General features: G+C 42.4%; 1 protein-coding gene across 1 annotated transcript; it reads right to left on the bottom strand.

Moving 5' to 3' along the window:
* Positions 1-272: 272 nt before the first annotated feature.
* On the bottom strand, positions 273-13540 carry tmem150b (transmembrane protein 150B; the record flags this gene model as incomplete). Its single annotated transcript, XM_079519780.1, has 6 exons — positions 273-469; positions 6705-6882; positions 7402-7529; positions 8460-8527; positions 11222-11281; positions 13476-13540. 6 exons carry the CDS (start codon positions 13538-13540, stop codon positions 273-275), a joined length of 696 nt encoding a protein of 231 aa, XP_079375906.1.
* Between the last annotated feature and the right edge of the window lie 313 nt (positions 13541-13853).

Here is a 13853-nt window from a genome sequence, read left to right as displayed (position 1 = left end):
ATGAACCCTTATGGGCCTGTAACTCAGAGAGTGTACACATGTACACTCTCTGAGTTGTTAACTCTCCGAGTTAATTTAGCATTTTTTACTATATAAATTGGGGGTCCCAGAGATAGAAATGCTATTAAATGGGGGTCCGTAGACTAATGCATGTCAAACTGGGGGTCCTTGACATTAAACGGGTTGAAAATCACTGCTAGAGCCGTAAAGATCTTCTCTTATTGGCGTCCTTGGCATAACTTTTCAAATGGGGGTCCGTGGGCTAATTAGTGTCAATATGGGGGTCCTTGACGATGCATCTCCCCCGTGCGCTGCTGGCCTGGCGCTATGCTCTGCACCGTGAGGCGGTGACAGTCGATGTGTCTGAACTCGGCAGCGAACAGAGCAAACAGGAAGAAGAACAGCATGACCAGGGCCCACTCGCACACCGCCGCGCCGCTCTTGTAGCCGGTGTTGTGAAGAACAGCCACTGGAGGAAAAGGGCAGTCAAGGACCAACAATAGTCAAGAACAGTGTTGATTTCGTCGACTAAAACCAAGACGAAAAATGTTCGTCGACTATACAGTTGGGTGCCACCGATATTGTCCCTTATCATTTGACCCATTTAGGCCTGACCTCAAATTTTAAAAAAATCCTTCTAAATCCTCCAGTTTTCTGAAATAAATATTTTCACGATTTTTCAAAAATAGCAGACCTACAAGCTCGTAGCGCGCCACTCGGTGGCGCGCTATGAGCTTGTAGATCTGCTATTTTTCAATAGCTAAATTATAACAATGTTTAAAACACCAAAAGGGGTTCCCGCCCAAAATGGGTTAACTGTCCTTTTGCGCAGATCACGCAAACCTCAGCAAAAAGAAAAGGACAATATCGATGGCCTCCAACTGTACCTTTTTCCACTGACGAAAACTAAATGGAAACTAAATGAAAACTAATCTATGATGACTAAAACTAAGACTACATATATACTGACAATTCCGTCAACAAATAAAAACTAGCCTAACATGTTAGGAAGGGGACTAGTGGACAAGAGATCCAGTATAAGTCATTTTACACTTGGTTGCATGCTGAAAATAGCCAATCTAAGAGCTCGTAGATCGGCTATTTTCAGCGTGTTTCAAGTGTTAAAAACAGTCATTGCGGTGGCATCAAGGCCCACCAAAATACATTTTAGTCGACTAAATCAACTGTAGATTCATATTAGTTGACTAAAATCTTAGGATATTTAGTCGACTAAAACTAAGACATTCCAGGTGACTAATATGTGACTGAAACTAAATGAAAACTATTGAAGAGACTTATGACTAAAACTAAAATCAAAATTTGCTGCCAAAGACACTGGTCAAGAAGATAAAAAATCACACCCGTGTGAACTGAGTGGTGTAAGGTCTTATATAGCCTGATCAGCTGTGGTCTGACGTAATGTCTGACGTAATGAAATCACACCCGGGTGAACTGGGTGACCGTAGCAACCATGCTCATTTTTTCTGCACAGACAGACAGACAGACAGACAGACAGACAGACTAACAAAGCCAGTTGTAGGAGTGGTTTACACCACTCAAAAAGTGGTGTGTATCTCTAAAAGTGAGAGGTAGAATAGCTGTGTCTATGGGCAACTTTAATATTAGCTTCTTTTTTTTTAATGAAAGAAATCACACCTGTGTGAAGTGAGGGGCACTCTTATCATCATGCATCATCATATACATCATCTCATTCCAGCCAATCACAATTAGTGTCCTCACTTTTGTCTTCATTGTTTGTGTTTACTTTAGACAATGTTTGTGTTTACACAAACACTCAAAGCTGGGTATAGGAGGCCCCTAGCGCCCCTCAAAAACTAAAACTAAAACTAAAAGCGTTTTCACTTTTTCACTTCGACTACAAATGGACAGATTTACAAAACGATGGTCTGACTGGGGCATGTATGCACGTCAAACAGGATTTGGTTTTTGAGAAATAACATTTTAACCCATTTTGGGCGGGAACCCCTTTTGGTGTTAGCATTATGTTATGCTTTAGCTATTGAAAAATAGCAGATCTACAAGCTCATAGCGCGCCACTCGGTGGCGCGCTATGAGCTTGTAGATCTGCTATTTTTGAAAAATCGAAGAACGACTGACATAGAAACATAGCTTTTTCAGAAAACTGTCAGGATGTAGAAGACATTTTTAGAATCTGATCTCAGGTCAAATTGGGTTCAGAGAAATAACATTTTAAGGTCTTTGTGTTTTGGGCGGTTTTTATCTTCTGTGTTATGTGATTGTCTTTCCGTCATCATGGTGACACAACGCTAAGGTTGGTGGAAAGCCATGGATCTCTTTATATACATGTACATAACGGCAAATATATTTTAAAAATATATATATGTCTCATGTGTCATTAGGGTATCATATTGTTTATGACGTGCTTCCCTGGTCTCAGAATGTATCTCTTTTTACTTTCTGTCTGTTTGTCTTTGTTTGTTTGTTTCTGTTAAAAATCTAAAACTAAAGGAAGGGTTTTTTTTAGGGTTAGGGTTACACTTGACTTTAGTACATCCACTACCAAGGCTTTTGTAAAATGTATCAATATTAGGAAATAACTGTTCTAAAAATGAATTAAGAAAAATGATTCAATCAAAACTATTATAACCTTGCATGGAACTATCAATGGCGGTAGAACTGTGCTGATACGTTGCCCAAATATGGGCCGACAGGGATGGAGTCAAACACATGCAACGCGCTACATCAGGCTACATCATAGCCTAGGTGGCGATATGGTCAGCGGCCATATTTAATTTATTCTTTATTCATGGCTGCCAGTTCCCACCTGATGTCATGTGGGAGTTCAGACTGATCCAGATCGTACTGAATAACTGCTACTTTGCATAATGTCTTCAGACTAGGACTCAAGTCTAAGATAAACAGGTCATCAGAGTACCCTCCGAAGAGGATGATACCATCTCCCACAATGAAACAGCAGCCATGCATCATCCTTAACGGGCCGTTCCCCTTGGGCTTAACCTCCTTCCAGGAGAAAGTCTCTGGATTGTATTTCCACAGATCATTTAAGGTCAGATCATTGACCTTAAAGCCCCCAAATATGTACAGCTCTCCATTGTAGGAAAAGGGTGAATGAGCGTGACGTCGTTCTGGAAGAGGCTGTGTAGAAGGTGTGTTTATCCAGTTGTTGGTCTCTGTGTCAAACACTCTGATGGTGTTGTACTTCTCCCTCTGGCCGCCTTCGCCTCCAAATACAAACATCTTTGTCCCGATGATGGTGGCAGAGTGAGCACTTGTAGCAGGTGGTGGAGTGCCTCTGGCGTTAATTAAAGTCCAGACCATTGTGGTGGTGTCCAACTTGGAGATGTCATTCGTCCATGACAGGGCTATTCCTCCATGGATAAACATGGCCTTCCCCAAGACACAGGCTGAGTGGCCTATCCTCCCCTCAGGAACAGTCCCGGAAACGCTGGGTGTGAACCATGTGTGGGCGTCGACATCAAATGCATAAAGCACGATGTCGCACTCCATTGTGGAGTCGTACCCTCCCCAGATGTAGACGATATCTCCTACCAGCACAGCTGTATGGAACTGGCGGCTGGAGGGAACCTCAAGGTTTCTTTTCCCAGGTGTCACGGCAGGGGGCAACGTCCTCCATCTCAGAGACAAAGTGTTGAAGACGTACACAATGGCGTGATTCTCTCGTGATTTACGTGATTGATAGCAACTTCCAAATGAGTACAGCTCGTGGTGACCCACGGTCACTGCATCATGCAAACATCCTCTCAGATGCACTGTCCAGTGCATCGTTGGACACACCTGCAACTCGCTGAATATCAACTGATCTGACAAACTCTGCAACTCACTGAATATCAACTGATCTGTAACGAAAAGAGTCTGTCTCTGTTGTTGTTGCTTAGAGCTCTTAAAGAACGCCTGTCTCTGTTGTTGCTTAGAGCTCTTAAAGAACACCTGTCTCTGTTGTTGCTTAGAGCTCTTAAAGAACGCCTGTCTCTGTTGTTGCTTAGAGCTCTTAAAGAACGCCTGTCTCTGTTGTTGCTTAGAACTCTTAAAGAACGCCTGTCTCTGTTGTTGCTTAGAGCTCTTAAAGAACGCCTGTCTCTGTTGTTGCTTAGAGCTCTTAAAGAACGCCTGTCTCTGTTGTTGCTGCTTAGAGCTCTTAAAGAACGCCTGTCTCTGTGGTTGCTTAGAACTCTTAAAGAACGCCTGTCTCTGTTGTTGCTTAGAGCTCTTAAAGAACTCCTGTCTCTGTTGTTGCTTAGAGCTCTTAAAGAACGCCTGTCTCTGTTGTTGCTTAGAGCTCTTAAAGAACGCCTGTCTCTGTTGTTGTTGCTTAGAGCTCTTAAAGAACGCCTGTCTCTGTTGTTGCTTAGAGCTCTTAAAGAACGCCTGTCTCTGTTGTTGTTGCTTAGAGCTCTTAAAGAACGCCTGTCTCTGTTGTTGCTGCTTAGAGCTGTTAAAGAACTCCTGTCTCTGTTGTTGCTTAGAGCTCTTAAAGAACGCCTGTCTCTGTTGTTGCTGCTTAGAGCTCTTAAAGAACGCCTGTCTCTGTTGTTGCTGCTTAGAGCTCTTAAAGAACGCCTGTCTCTGTTGTTGCTTAGAGCTCTTAAAGAACGCCTGTCTCTGTTGTTGCTGCTTAGAGCTCTTAAAGAACGCCTGTCTCTGTTGTTGTTGCTTAGAGCTCTTAAAGAACGCCTGTCTCTGTTGTTGCTTAGAGCTCTTAAAGAACGCCTGTCTCTGTTGTTGTTGCTTAGAGCTCTTAAAGAACGCCTGTCTCTGTTGTTGCTGCTTAGAGCTGTTAAAGAACTCCTGTCTCTGTTGTTGCTTAGAACTCTTAAAGAACGCCTGTCTCTGTTGTTGCTGCTTAGAGCTCTTAAAGAACTCCTGTCTCTGTTGTTGCTTAGAGCTCTTAAAGAACTCCTGTCTCTGTTGTTGCTTAGAGCTCTTAAAGAACTCCTGTCTCTGTTGTTGCTTAGAGCTCTTAAAGAACTCCTGTCTCTGTTGTTGCTGCTTAGAGCTCTTAAAGAACGCCTGTCTCTGTTGTTGCTCCTTAGAGCTCTTAAAGAACTCCTGTCTCTAATGCGGGTCCAAGCTCGCTGGTCCCAAGTTGTGCAGGTCTGTGACTCCGTTCGACTGTCTTATATTGTGTCGCTGCCGCAACATAACAGTGTCAGCATGACGTCAGACTGAAAGGTCATTAGGTCCACGGACAGAGCCATGACGTCAGACTGAAAGGTCATTAGGTCCACGGACAGAGCCATGACGTCAGACTGAAAGGTCATTAGGTCCACGGACAGAGCCATGACGTCAGACTGAAAGGTCATTAGGTCCACGGACAGAGCCAGATGATTACATCTCGAGCAAAAGTACAGTAAAACTCATTTACTAAGTCAACAAGTTTAGTTTCACAAACTGTGCAGCCTTTGAAAATACATGAGTTATTATGAACTGTACTAATCTTTCCAAAACAACAGTAAAGGAAATTCTTATTAATTTGTCATCATGACGTGACATGTATATTTGCTCTATTGCTTCATTGTTTAATCTTGACACAGTTTGTGTTAGGACAACATCTACACTATAGCTATAGCAAATAGGAGGGGCTAGCGTCCCTCAATAATCTGTGCTCTCAGGACGGGAACCCCTTTTGGTGTTCTTGTTGCTATGTACAGTATATAGCAACATAACATTTTTGTCATTTTTGAATAAATATTTGAAGTTTTTCAAAAAAGGATTTAGAAGGCGTTTTTTAAGAATCGGCCTCAGTCCGAAATGGGTTTAAAATAAAGCATCGAGATGCAAAACAGGAACAAGAGGAACAAAAGCTAATGAATTAGATTTGTTTAAGAGGACTAAATATATTCTTTGCACTAATTTATCACTGTTGTGTCTACTGTCTACACACTCAATATAATAGGCTTGTGGCAAAAGCAGTTGACTGTTGACTGTTTTGCAGTGGCGTGCACAGATGGACACTAGGGGGTGCTGGAGCACCACCTGCCCTTGCCCTCTGCACAGCAATGTGCCCTTTTTGAAGAAAAAAAACAGGAAAAAAAACAGTACAGTGTACAGTATGTGAACCATGGTGAAATTAATCAATCTTGATTAAAAAAAAAGCTTCTAATATATTATTTATGCCCCGAAATCTATAAATCTCACACTATTAACCCATTCAGGCCTGACGTCAAAATTTAAAAAAAAAAGTTTTCTAAATCATGACAATTTTCGGAAAGATTTGAGGCACATTTTAACGATTTTTCAAAAATAGCAGACCTACAAGTTCATAGCGCGCCACTCGGTGGCGCGCTATGAGCTTGTGGATCTGCTATTTTTCAATAGCTAAGTTATAACATAATGTTTAAAACGCTAACGCTAACGTGACATGGATGCGTTCCAGGTCTCAATGGATTAAGGCAACCGGCCGGTTCCACGCGCTGCACAAGGTGCCCTTTTTTCACTTGAGCACCTGCCCCTCTAAATGTCTGTGCACGCCACTGCTGTTTTGAAAGCTTCCCCAGAAAACATTGATATAATTTGCAGCCTTCATCAAAACAAAAGGCTTTTTCAGGCTTTTTTTAAATCATTTTTTCAACATAATAATTTCAAAATAAAATATCTGCTAAAAACCGATATATTATTTCACCGATACCGATATATCCTTTTAAGGCCAATCAATCAACACTAATAGGAGGTATGGAGGATACTGATGATGACCAGAATGGTACAGATGGTGCAGCAGGCGGCTCTGGGAGGCCCCACCCAGCGCTTGTCCTTAGACGCCTCGGTCCGGTAGGTCAGCCACAGCTGCACCCAGAAGTAGGCCAGGCCTATGAAGAAGGCCAGGGTCGCCCCCAACAAGTGGGCGCCCATTACGACCGATTGCTGCAGGGAAAAGAGATGTGATGGGTTGGAACTTAGCAATTAATAACCCATTTTTAAGCATTATCTTATACTTTAGCTATTGAAAAATAGCAGATCTACAAGCTCAAAACGCGGCACTGAGTGCCGCGCTACGAGCTTGTAGATCTGCTATTTTTTGGAAAAATTGTGACAATGTGGCGCAAATCTTTGAATGTATGCTTTCACAGAGAACGTTTCTAACTAAAATCATTGCTTCTGGGGAGGGTCCCTGAAACAACATAATTTCAGATGAGGGTCGGCGGCCAATTACATATAATCTTTGGGTCCTTGACATGAAATAGATTGAGAACCACTGACACAGAAACATGGGTTTGTAGGGTTCAATCATGCTTGCAAGATATGGGGGAGCCATACCTTTGGTTGCTTTGAATGCCAGCATCAGAGTTTTGTATTCTGTGCGGGCAGCGACTGGGAGCCAGTGCAGGGAGCGGAGCAGGGGGGAGACATGTGAGAATTTTGGCTGGTTGAAGAGGAGTTTACCTGAAAGTTTCCAATGATGGAGATCCCTAAGGCGGAGATGAACCCCAGGACGATGCTGGTGATGTTGGCTTTGCCATGGCAACCGTAGTCTCTGACCTGTTGGAACCTGATCACTACAATCCACAGAGCTGAAGGAGAGAGAGAGAGAGAGAGAGAGAGAGGGGGAGAGAGAGAGACAGAGAGAGGGAGAGAGAGAGAGAGAGAGAGAGGGGGGGGGGGGGAGAGAGAGAGAGAGAGAGAGCGAGAGAGAGAGTAGGTCACCAGATACCAAAGGCTTTTTGAAAGGAAGATTCATTTCACTACAATTAAATTTCACTTTCAAATTAAATTTCAATTTCACTACTATAAAAAGTTAGGGGCGCACGTTTATGAAATTATGACCGGTATACGATCTCTGATTATTTGCAGGGTCATATCTGCCGATACCGATTCCGATATTAATACGGATTATGCTGCCTTCAAACATTAGAAATACACAAAACAAAAGCGACAGAGCCATTGACGGTCACATCGTTATTACGTCTGTGAAAGTAATCTGGATTATTTTGAGACAGATCCGATACCGAATCCGATGTTGCATTTATATGTCCGATATCGATATGCTACCGAATATATCGTGCATCACTATATTCACTAAGTGTAATAGTTCTGTAATGCTAATATAATAACGGTTTAAATTGTTTTCCAAGTTCCATCTTGAAGACGGCATGCACGAACACCAAAGCATAATGCACTAATACAGTCAAATACTTTGGGAGATACTTTGCAATGTGCAGACATTATTCTCCTTTTCCATTACCGGTATACTTATTTGGTCCTGCACCCAGCCCTACATTTTTGTATAAACCATTTTTAAAAATGATATACCATTTAGAAAGAAAAAAACAAACAGTATATACCTTGAGTGGTATGCCAAATAACACTTTTGCCCCTTATGCATTTCCGTGTGTTCTTTTCCAAGCACATATCGCCTCACTGAGACACACCACTTGTTGAGGAAAAGCTTTGTGAAAGACATCCTGAAAAAAAGCTTACAAATATAAAAAAAGTGCCATTACCTAAAACAGCACAGATGTTGCAGATCTGGGAAAAGACACAGCTCTGTGGGGTGAACGTACCACATTGACTAGAGGGAGATAGAAATGGCATGATTAATACATCATTTAACCTATTACAAAAGGAAAGCATATGTGTCTTAAAAAATGGCTATTCAGAAAATAGCAGATATACAAGCTTGTATATCTATCTGACAAGCTTGTAGATCTGCTATTTTGGAAAAATCGTGAACATTTGTGCAAATCTTTTAATATGCATATTTTTTTAAAGCAAACTTTGAATGCTGATGCCTGTATCCTATAATCCAACTCTGCCACGCCCATAAATACAACCTGTATCCTATAATCCAACTCTGCCACGCCCATAAATACAACCTGTATGCTATAGTCCAACTCTGCCACGCCCATAAATACAACCTGTATCCTATAATCCAACTCTGCCACGCCCATAAATACAACCTGTATGCTATAGTCCAACTCTGCCACGCCCATAAATACAGCCTGTATCCTATAATCCAACTCTGCCACGCCCATAAATACAGCCTGTATCCTATAATCCAACTCTGCCACGCCCATAAATACAACCTGTATCCTATAATCCAACTCTGCCACGCCCATAAATACAACCTTTATCCTATAATCCAACTCTGCCACGCCCATAAATACAGCCTGTATCCTATAATCCAACTCTGCCACGCCCATAAATACAACCTGTATCCTATAATCCAACTCTGCCACGCCCATAAATACAAGTATGTGTGAAGAAGTGGCCACATATTGCAAAATAGAGAACAGACGTCTGACATCAAAATCATCATAAAGACATTTTCCTGTTTAAAAAAAAAATCCCCAAATCACTTAATATAAAAACTGTGTTAAAGAGAGAGTGAAGCATGTTATCGGGGTAATGCACAGCTTTTGGGGTTCATTGACTGACCGAGCGGTGTGTACAAACACAATGGTACAGTTATACTACAAACATATTTGTATGCCAATTAATAAGCCATGGTTTTCATATCAACGTCTCTTGACTTGACGGCATTATTCGTTTTGCATATATAGCCCAGAGGCACTGAGGTAGACTTGGGCTAATTATTTTACAGAAATGTAATTTGAAATATTGAAGAATATTCATATAATATTCAATCATTTATTTCCAAAACCAACTGACAGTTAATTGGAACTGTAGTGTATACACTATAGAGCAGGGGTTTTCAACAGGTGGTCCGTGGACCACTGGTGGTCCGTGGAAGTATTGCATGTGGTCCCTGAACAGACCACTCATTTTGATTTTAAACGTTTTCTTTCCACTAGTTGAGAAACCGTTAACTGAATGACCTGGTGACTTATGATGACCGTCCATGTAGTCATTAGAAACCGTTAACTGAATGACCTGGTGACTTATGATGACCATCCATGTTGTCATTAGAAACCGTTAACTGAATGACCTGGTGACTTATGATGACCGTCCATGTTGTCATTTTACTGACAAGTTGGAGGTCAAGAAATTCAACAGAAAAAGGGAGTTAGAATCTGAAGAGGGGGGGGGGGGGAGTGCACCGGATTGTCTGGTTGAGTCATTATTATTATTATTAGGAAATTAATAGTCAGTGTTACAAAAGCACTAATCCCCACCCAACACAACAGTGGTCCCCAGGTTGGTGGTCCCTTGTTCACAATCAGTTGAAACCCCCTGCTATAGAGCGTCGCAGTCCCGCCTCCTACCCTGGACCAGGAAATGAAACCCAATGCATTATTCTCATAGACATTTCTTAAAGTATTTATTTAAAGACGGTTACGCCGCGGACAAAGCCAACTCGAGTCGTGACAACTCATGACAACACAAACAATATTTTGGACCAAACAAATAATTAGAAAGAAGAAAAAAACGGCAGGTTACAACACTTTTTTTGTTGTTTAACTTCTTTGTAATTATTTGTTTGATCCAAAATATTGTTTGTGTTGTCATGAGTTGTCACGACTCGAGTTGGCTTTGTCCGTGGCGTAACCGTCTTTAAATAAATACTTTAAGAAATGTCTATGAGAATAATGCATTGGGTTTCATTTCCTGGTCCAGGGTAGGAGGCGGGACTGCGACGCTCTATAGAGTGCTATGTCTACATAAAATGCTATCTAAGGTTTAAGGTGAGCAGGTCTTGGAAAATCAGGACATCTGAAGTGTCAATGCGCTTGTAGGTCTGCTATTTTTGAAAAATCGTGAAAATGTGCCTCACATCTTTGAATATATATCCAGTTTCAGTTTTAAACTCAAACTACCTGGAACAACATATTTTCAGATGGGTGTCGGCAGCATATTACATATACATTTTGGGTCCTTGACATGAAATATTGAGAACTACTGATATAAAAACATGAGGTTTTTCAGAAAAAAATATACATTTTAAAAAAGTCATTTTTTAAATTTCGACGTCAGGCCTAAATGGGTTAACCCATTCAGGCCTGACGTCGAAATTAAAAAAAAAAGTTTTCTAAATCATGACAATTTTCGGAAAGATTTGAGGCACATTTTAACGATTTTTCAAAAATAGCAGACCTACAAGTTCATAGCGCGCCACTCGGTGGCGCGCTATGAGCTTGTAGATCTGCTATATTTCAATAGCTAAATTATAACAATGTTTAAAACACCAAAAGGGGTTCCCGCCCCAAAATGGGTTAATGGTTAATGTGGTTGAACGCTAACGTGACATGGATGCGTTCCAGGTCTCAATGGGTTAAGCTCATGTACACGAGGAACTGACACCAACCTGATATAAGGGAACCCTTCGGTTACATTCACTGAACCATTCGACACAGCTATTCCATACCTAAAAGGAAGAAATAAAGAAACGGTAAATGACTCGTCGTTGATGATGACTTCCCGCTTATAATCATCATGCGGCTCCTCTGCAGCCATGTCATGTCTCACAATTTACAATTTACAATTTACAATTTAGGCATTTAGCAGACGCTCTTAATACAGAGCGACTTACATTAAGCAAGAACAAAAAGCATGGGAATACATCACATATGTAAAATGCATTTATCGCGAAACATGCGTAAGCTAAGAACGTGACTAGAACATATCTATATAATGACACTATACATATAAACTATAACTAGAACATATCTATATAATGACACTATACATATAAACTATACATATATGCTATACTATGCTGTACATATATACCACCTGTCTTGAGGAGATAAAGGCATGGATGAGCAACAACATCCTTCAGTTACAGAGTAACAAAACTGAATCTCCCATAAAACTGAAACCCCATATCTCATCTCACCTTCGACGACCAGGTCATCCCCTTCTCCTCCTCAGTCACAAACCTGTGTTAAGTTTCGATCCTCACCTGACATTCGATGTCCATATAAAGCATCTGTGCAAAAACTGCATTCTATCATCTCAAAAACATCTCCAAACGCTGCCCCCCTTCTAACCCAGTCAGATGCAGAGAAGCTTGTCCATGCCTTTATCTCCTCTAGACTGGACTACTGCAACGCCCTCTTCATTGGGATGCCTGGCAAGAGTCTTCAGAAGCTGCAATACATCCAGAACAGGAACAGCACTGCCAGGGTCCTAATGAGTCCCTAAGCACGACCACATGACTTCCTTTTCTCACTGCACTCACTGGCTCCCCGTTTCAGCCAGGATCAACTACATGGTCCTGCTAATCATCACTCACTGGCTCCCCGTTTCAGCCAGGATCAACTACATGGTCCTGCTAATCATCACTGGCTCCCCGTTTCAGCCAGGATCAACTACATGGTCCTGCTAATCATCGCTCCCCGTTTCAGCCAGGATGAACTACATGGTCCTGCTAATCATCACTCACTGGCTCCCCGTTTCAGCCAGGATGAACTACATGGTCCTGCTAATCATCACTCACTGGCTCCCCGTTTCAGCCAGGATCAACTACATGGTCCTGCTAATCATCACTGGCTCCCCGTTTCAGCCAGGATCAACTACATGGTCCTGCTAATCATCACTCACTGGCTCCCCGTTTCAGCCAGGATCAACTACATGGTCCTGCTAATCATCACTCACTGGCTCCCCGTTTCAGCCAGGATCAACTACATGGTCCTGCTAATCATCACTCACTGGCTCCCCGTTTCAGCCAGGATCAACTACATGGTCCTGCTAATCATCACTCACTGGCTCCCCGTTTCAGCCAGGATCAACTACATGGTCCTGCTAATCATCACTCACAAACTGCATAAACGGACATGCCCCTCCATACCTACAGAAACTAATCAACCCTCCAAAAACAACCTCCAGCCGCACCCTCAGATCTGCAAATAAATTCCTACTTGTGGTTCCAAATTCCCAAACTATGCACCATGGATGGGGGGGCCGGGCCTTCTGCTCGGTGGCACCGCGCAGGGGGGCCGGGCCTTCTGCTCGGTGGCACCGCGCAGGGGGGCCGGGCCTTCTGCTCGGTGGCACCGCGCAGGGGGGCCGGGCCTTCTGCTCGGTGGCACCGCGCCTTCCTTTAGACTTCAGAGTACCGCAGGGGCAGACCCTGGGTTATTTTAGAACAGGCCATGAAAACATTCTTATTTCAGAAGGCCACTTCATATTGAACTGTTGTGTGTGACCGATGTCAGCAATGTCCTTTTTGTGCTATACTTTTTTTTAATAACCCTGCTTTTAACTTTCTATGATTGATTATGTGAGGGATAATATCTGGCTATAGGTGGTCATTGTCAGGAGATAATTCACCGACGAGGGAGTTTAACCACCGAGGCGAAGCTGAGGTGGTTAATCACCCTTCTGCTTCAGATACGAGACGTTAGACAGACACTCGATCAGGAAGCTGAGTGTAGAGAGAGGGAATTACACGTGGGTTTCGAGGCTCCATCCAATAAGCTGACGGAGCGCCCCTGGGCCTTGCACGAGAAATATATAATCATGAGAATATATCTCACATCGGCTCTGCTCAAATGATATGACAAAGCAAATATTTACATGACGACATTTAAGTGATAACCAGGAAGGCAGGTACTCACACAGTCCATATACCCACTGTCCCAAAGACAGCAAGGCAGATGGGAAGCAACGCCCACAGCCACATCGTTCAGCTCCTGGCTGGTACACCTGGAGGGGAGACAGACACTAAAGTAAAGCCACTGCTCAACAGTGATGGAACGGGTCAAATAAGGTAGATAATATACAAAATACACAGGTGGGAATGAGAGAGATTTTTTACTTCTACGATTCTAAGCTACATGTGACATGACATGTGACAACACAGTATATATATTCTACATAATAAACTCCAGGGAGAGCGAGAATTCAGACTTAAAAGACAAGCAATGACAGAGGTTGTGAATTTAAAAAAAGAATAACTCAAAAATGACTGAATGAGACTGAGATGGTGACACAGA

This window comes from Electrona antarctica (genome assembly GCF_951216825.1).
Source record: "Electrona antarctica genome assembly, chromosome: 14".
NCBI classification, from domain to species: domain Eukaryota; kingdom Metazoa; phylum Chordata; class Actinopteri; order Myctophiformes; family Myctophidae; genus Electrona; species Electrona antarctica.
The sequence above is the reverse complement of the archived record's forward strand: the minus strand, read 5'-3'. Positions and strand labels throughout refer to the sequence as shown.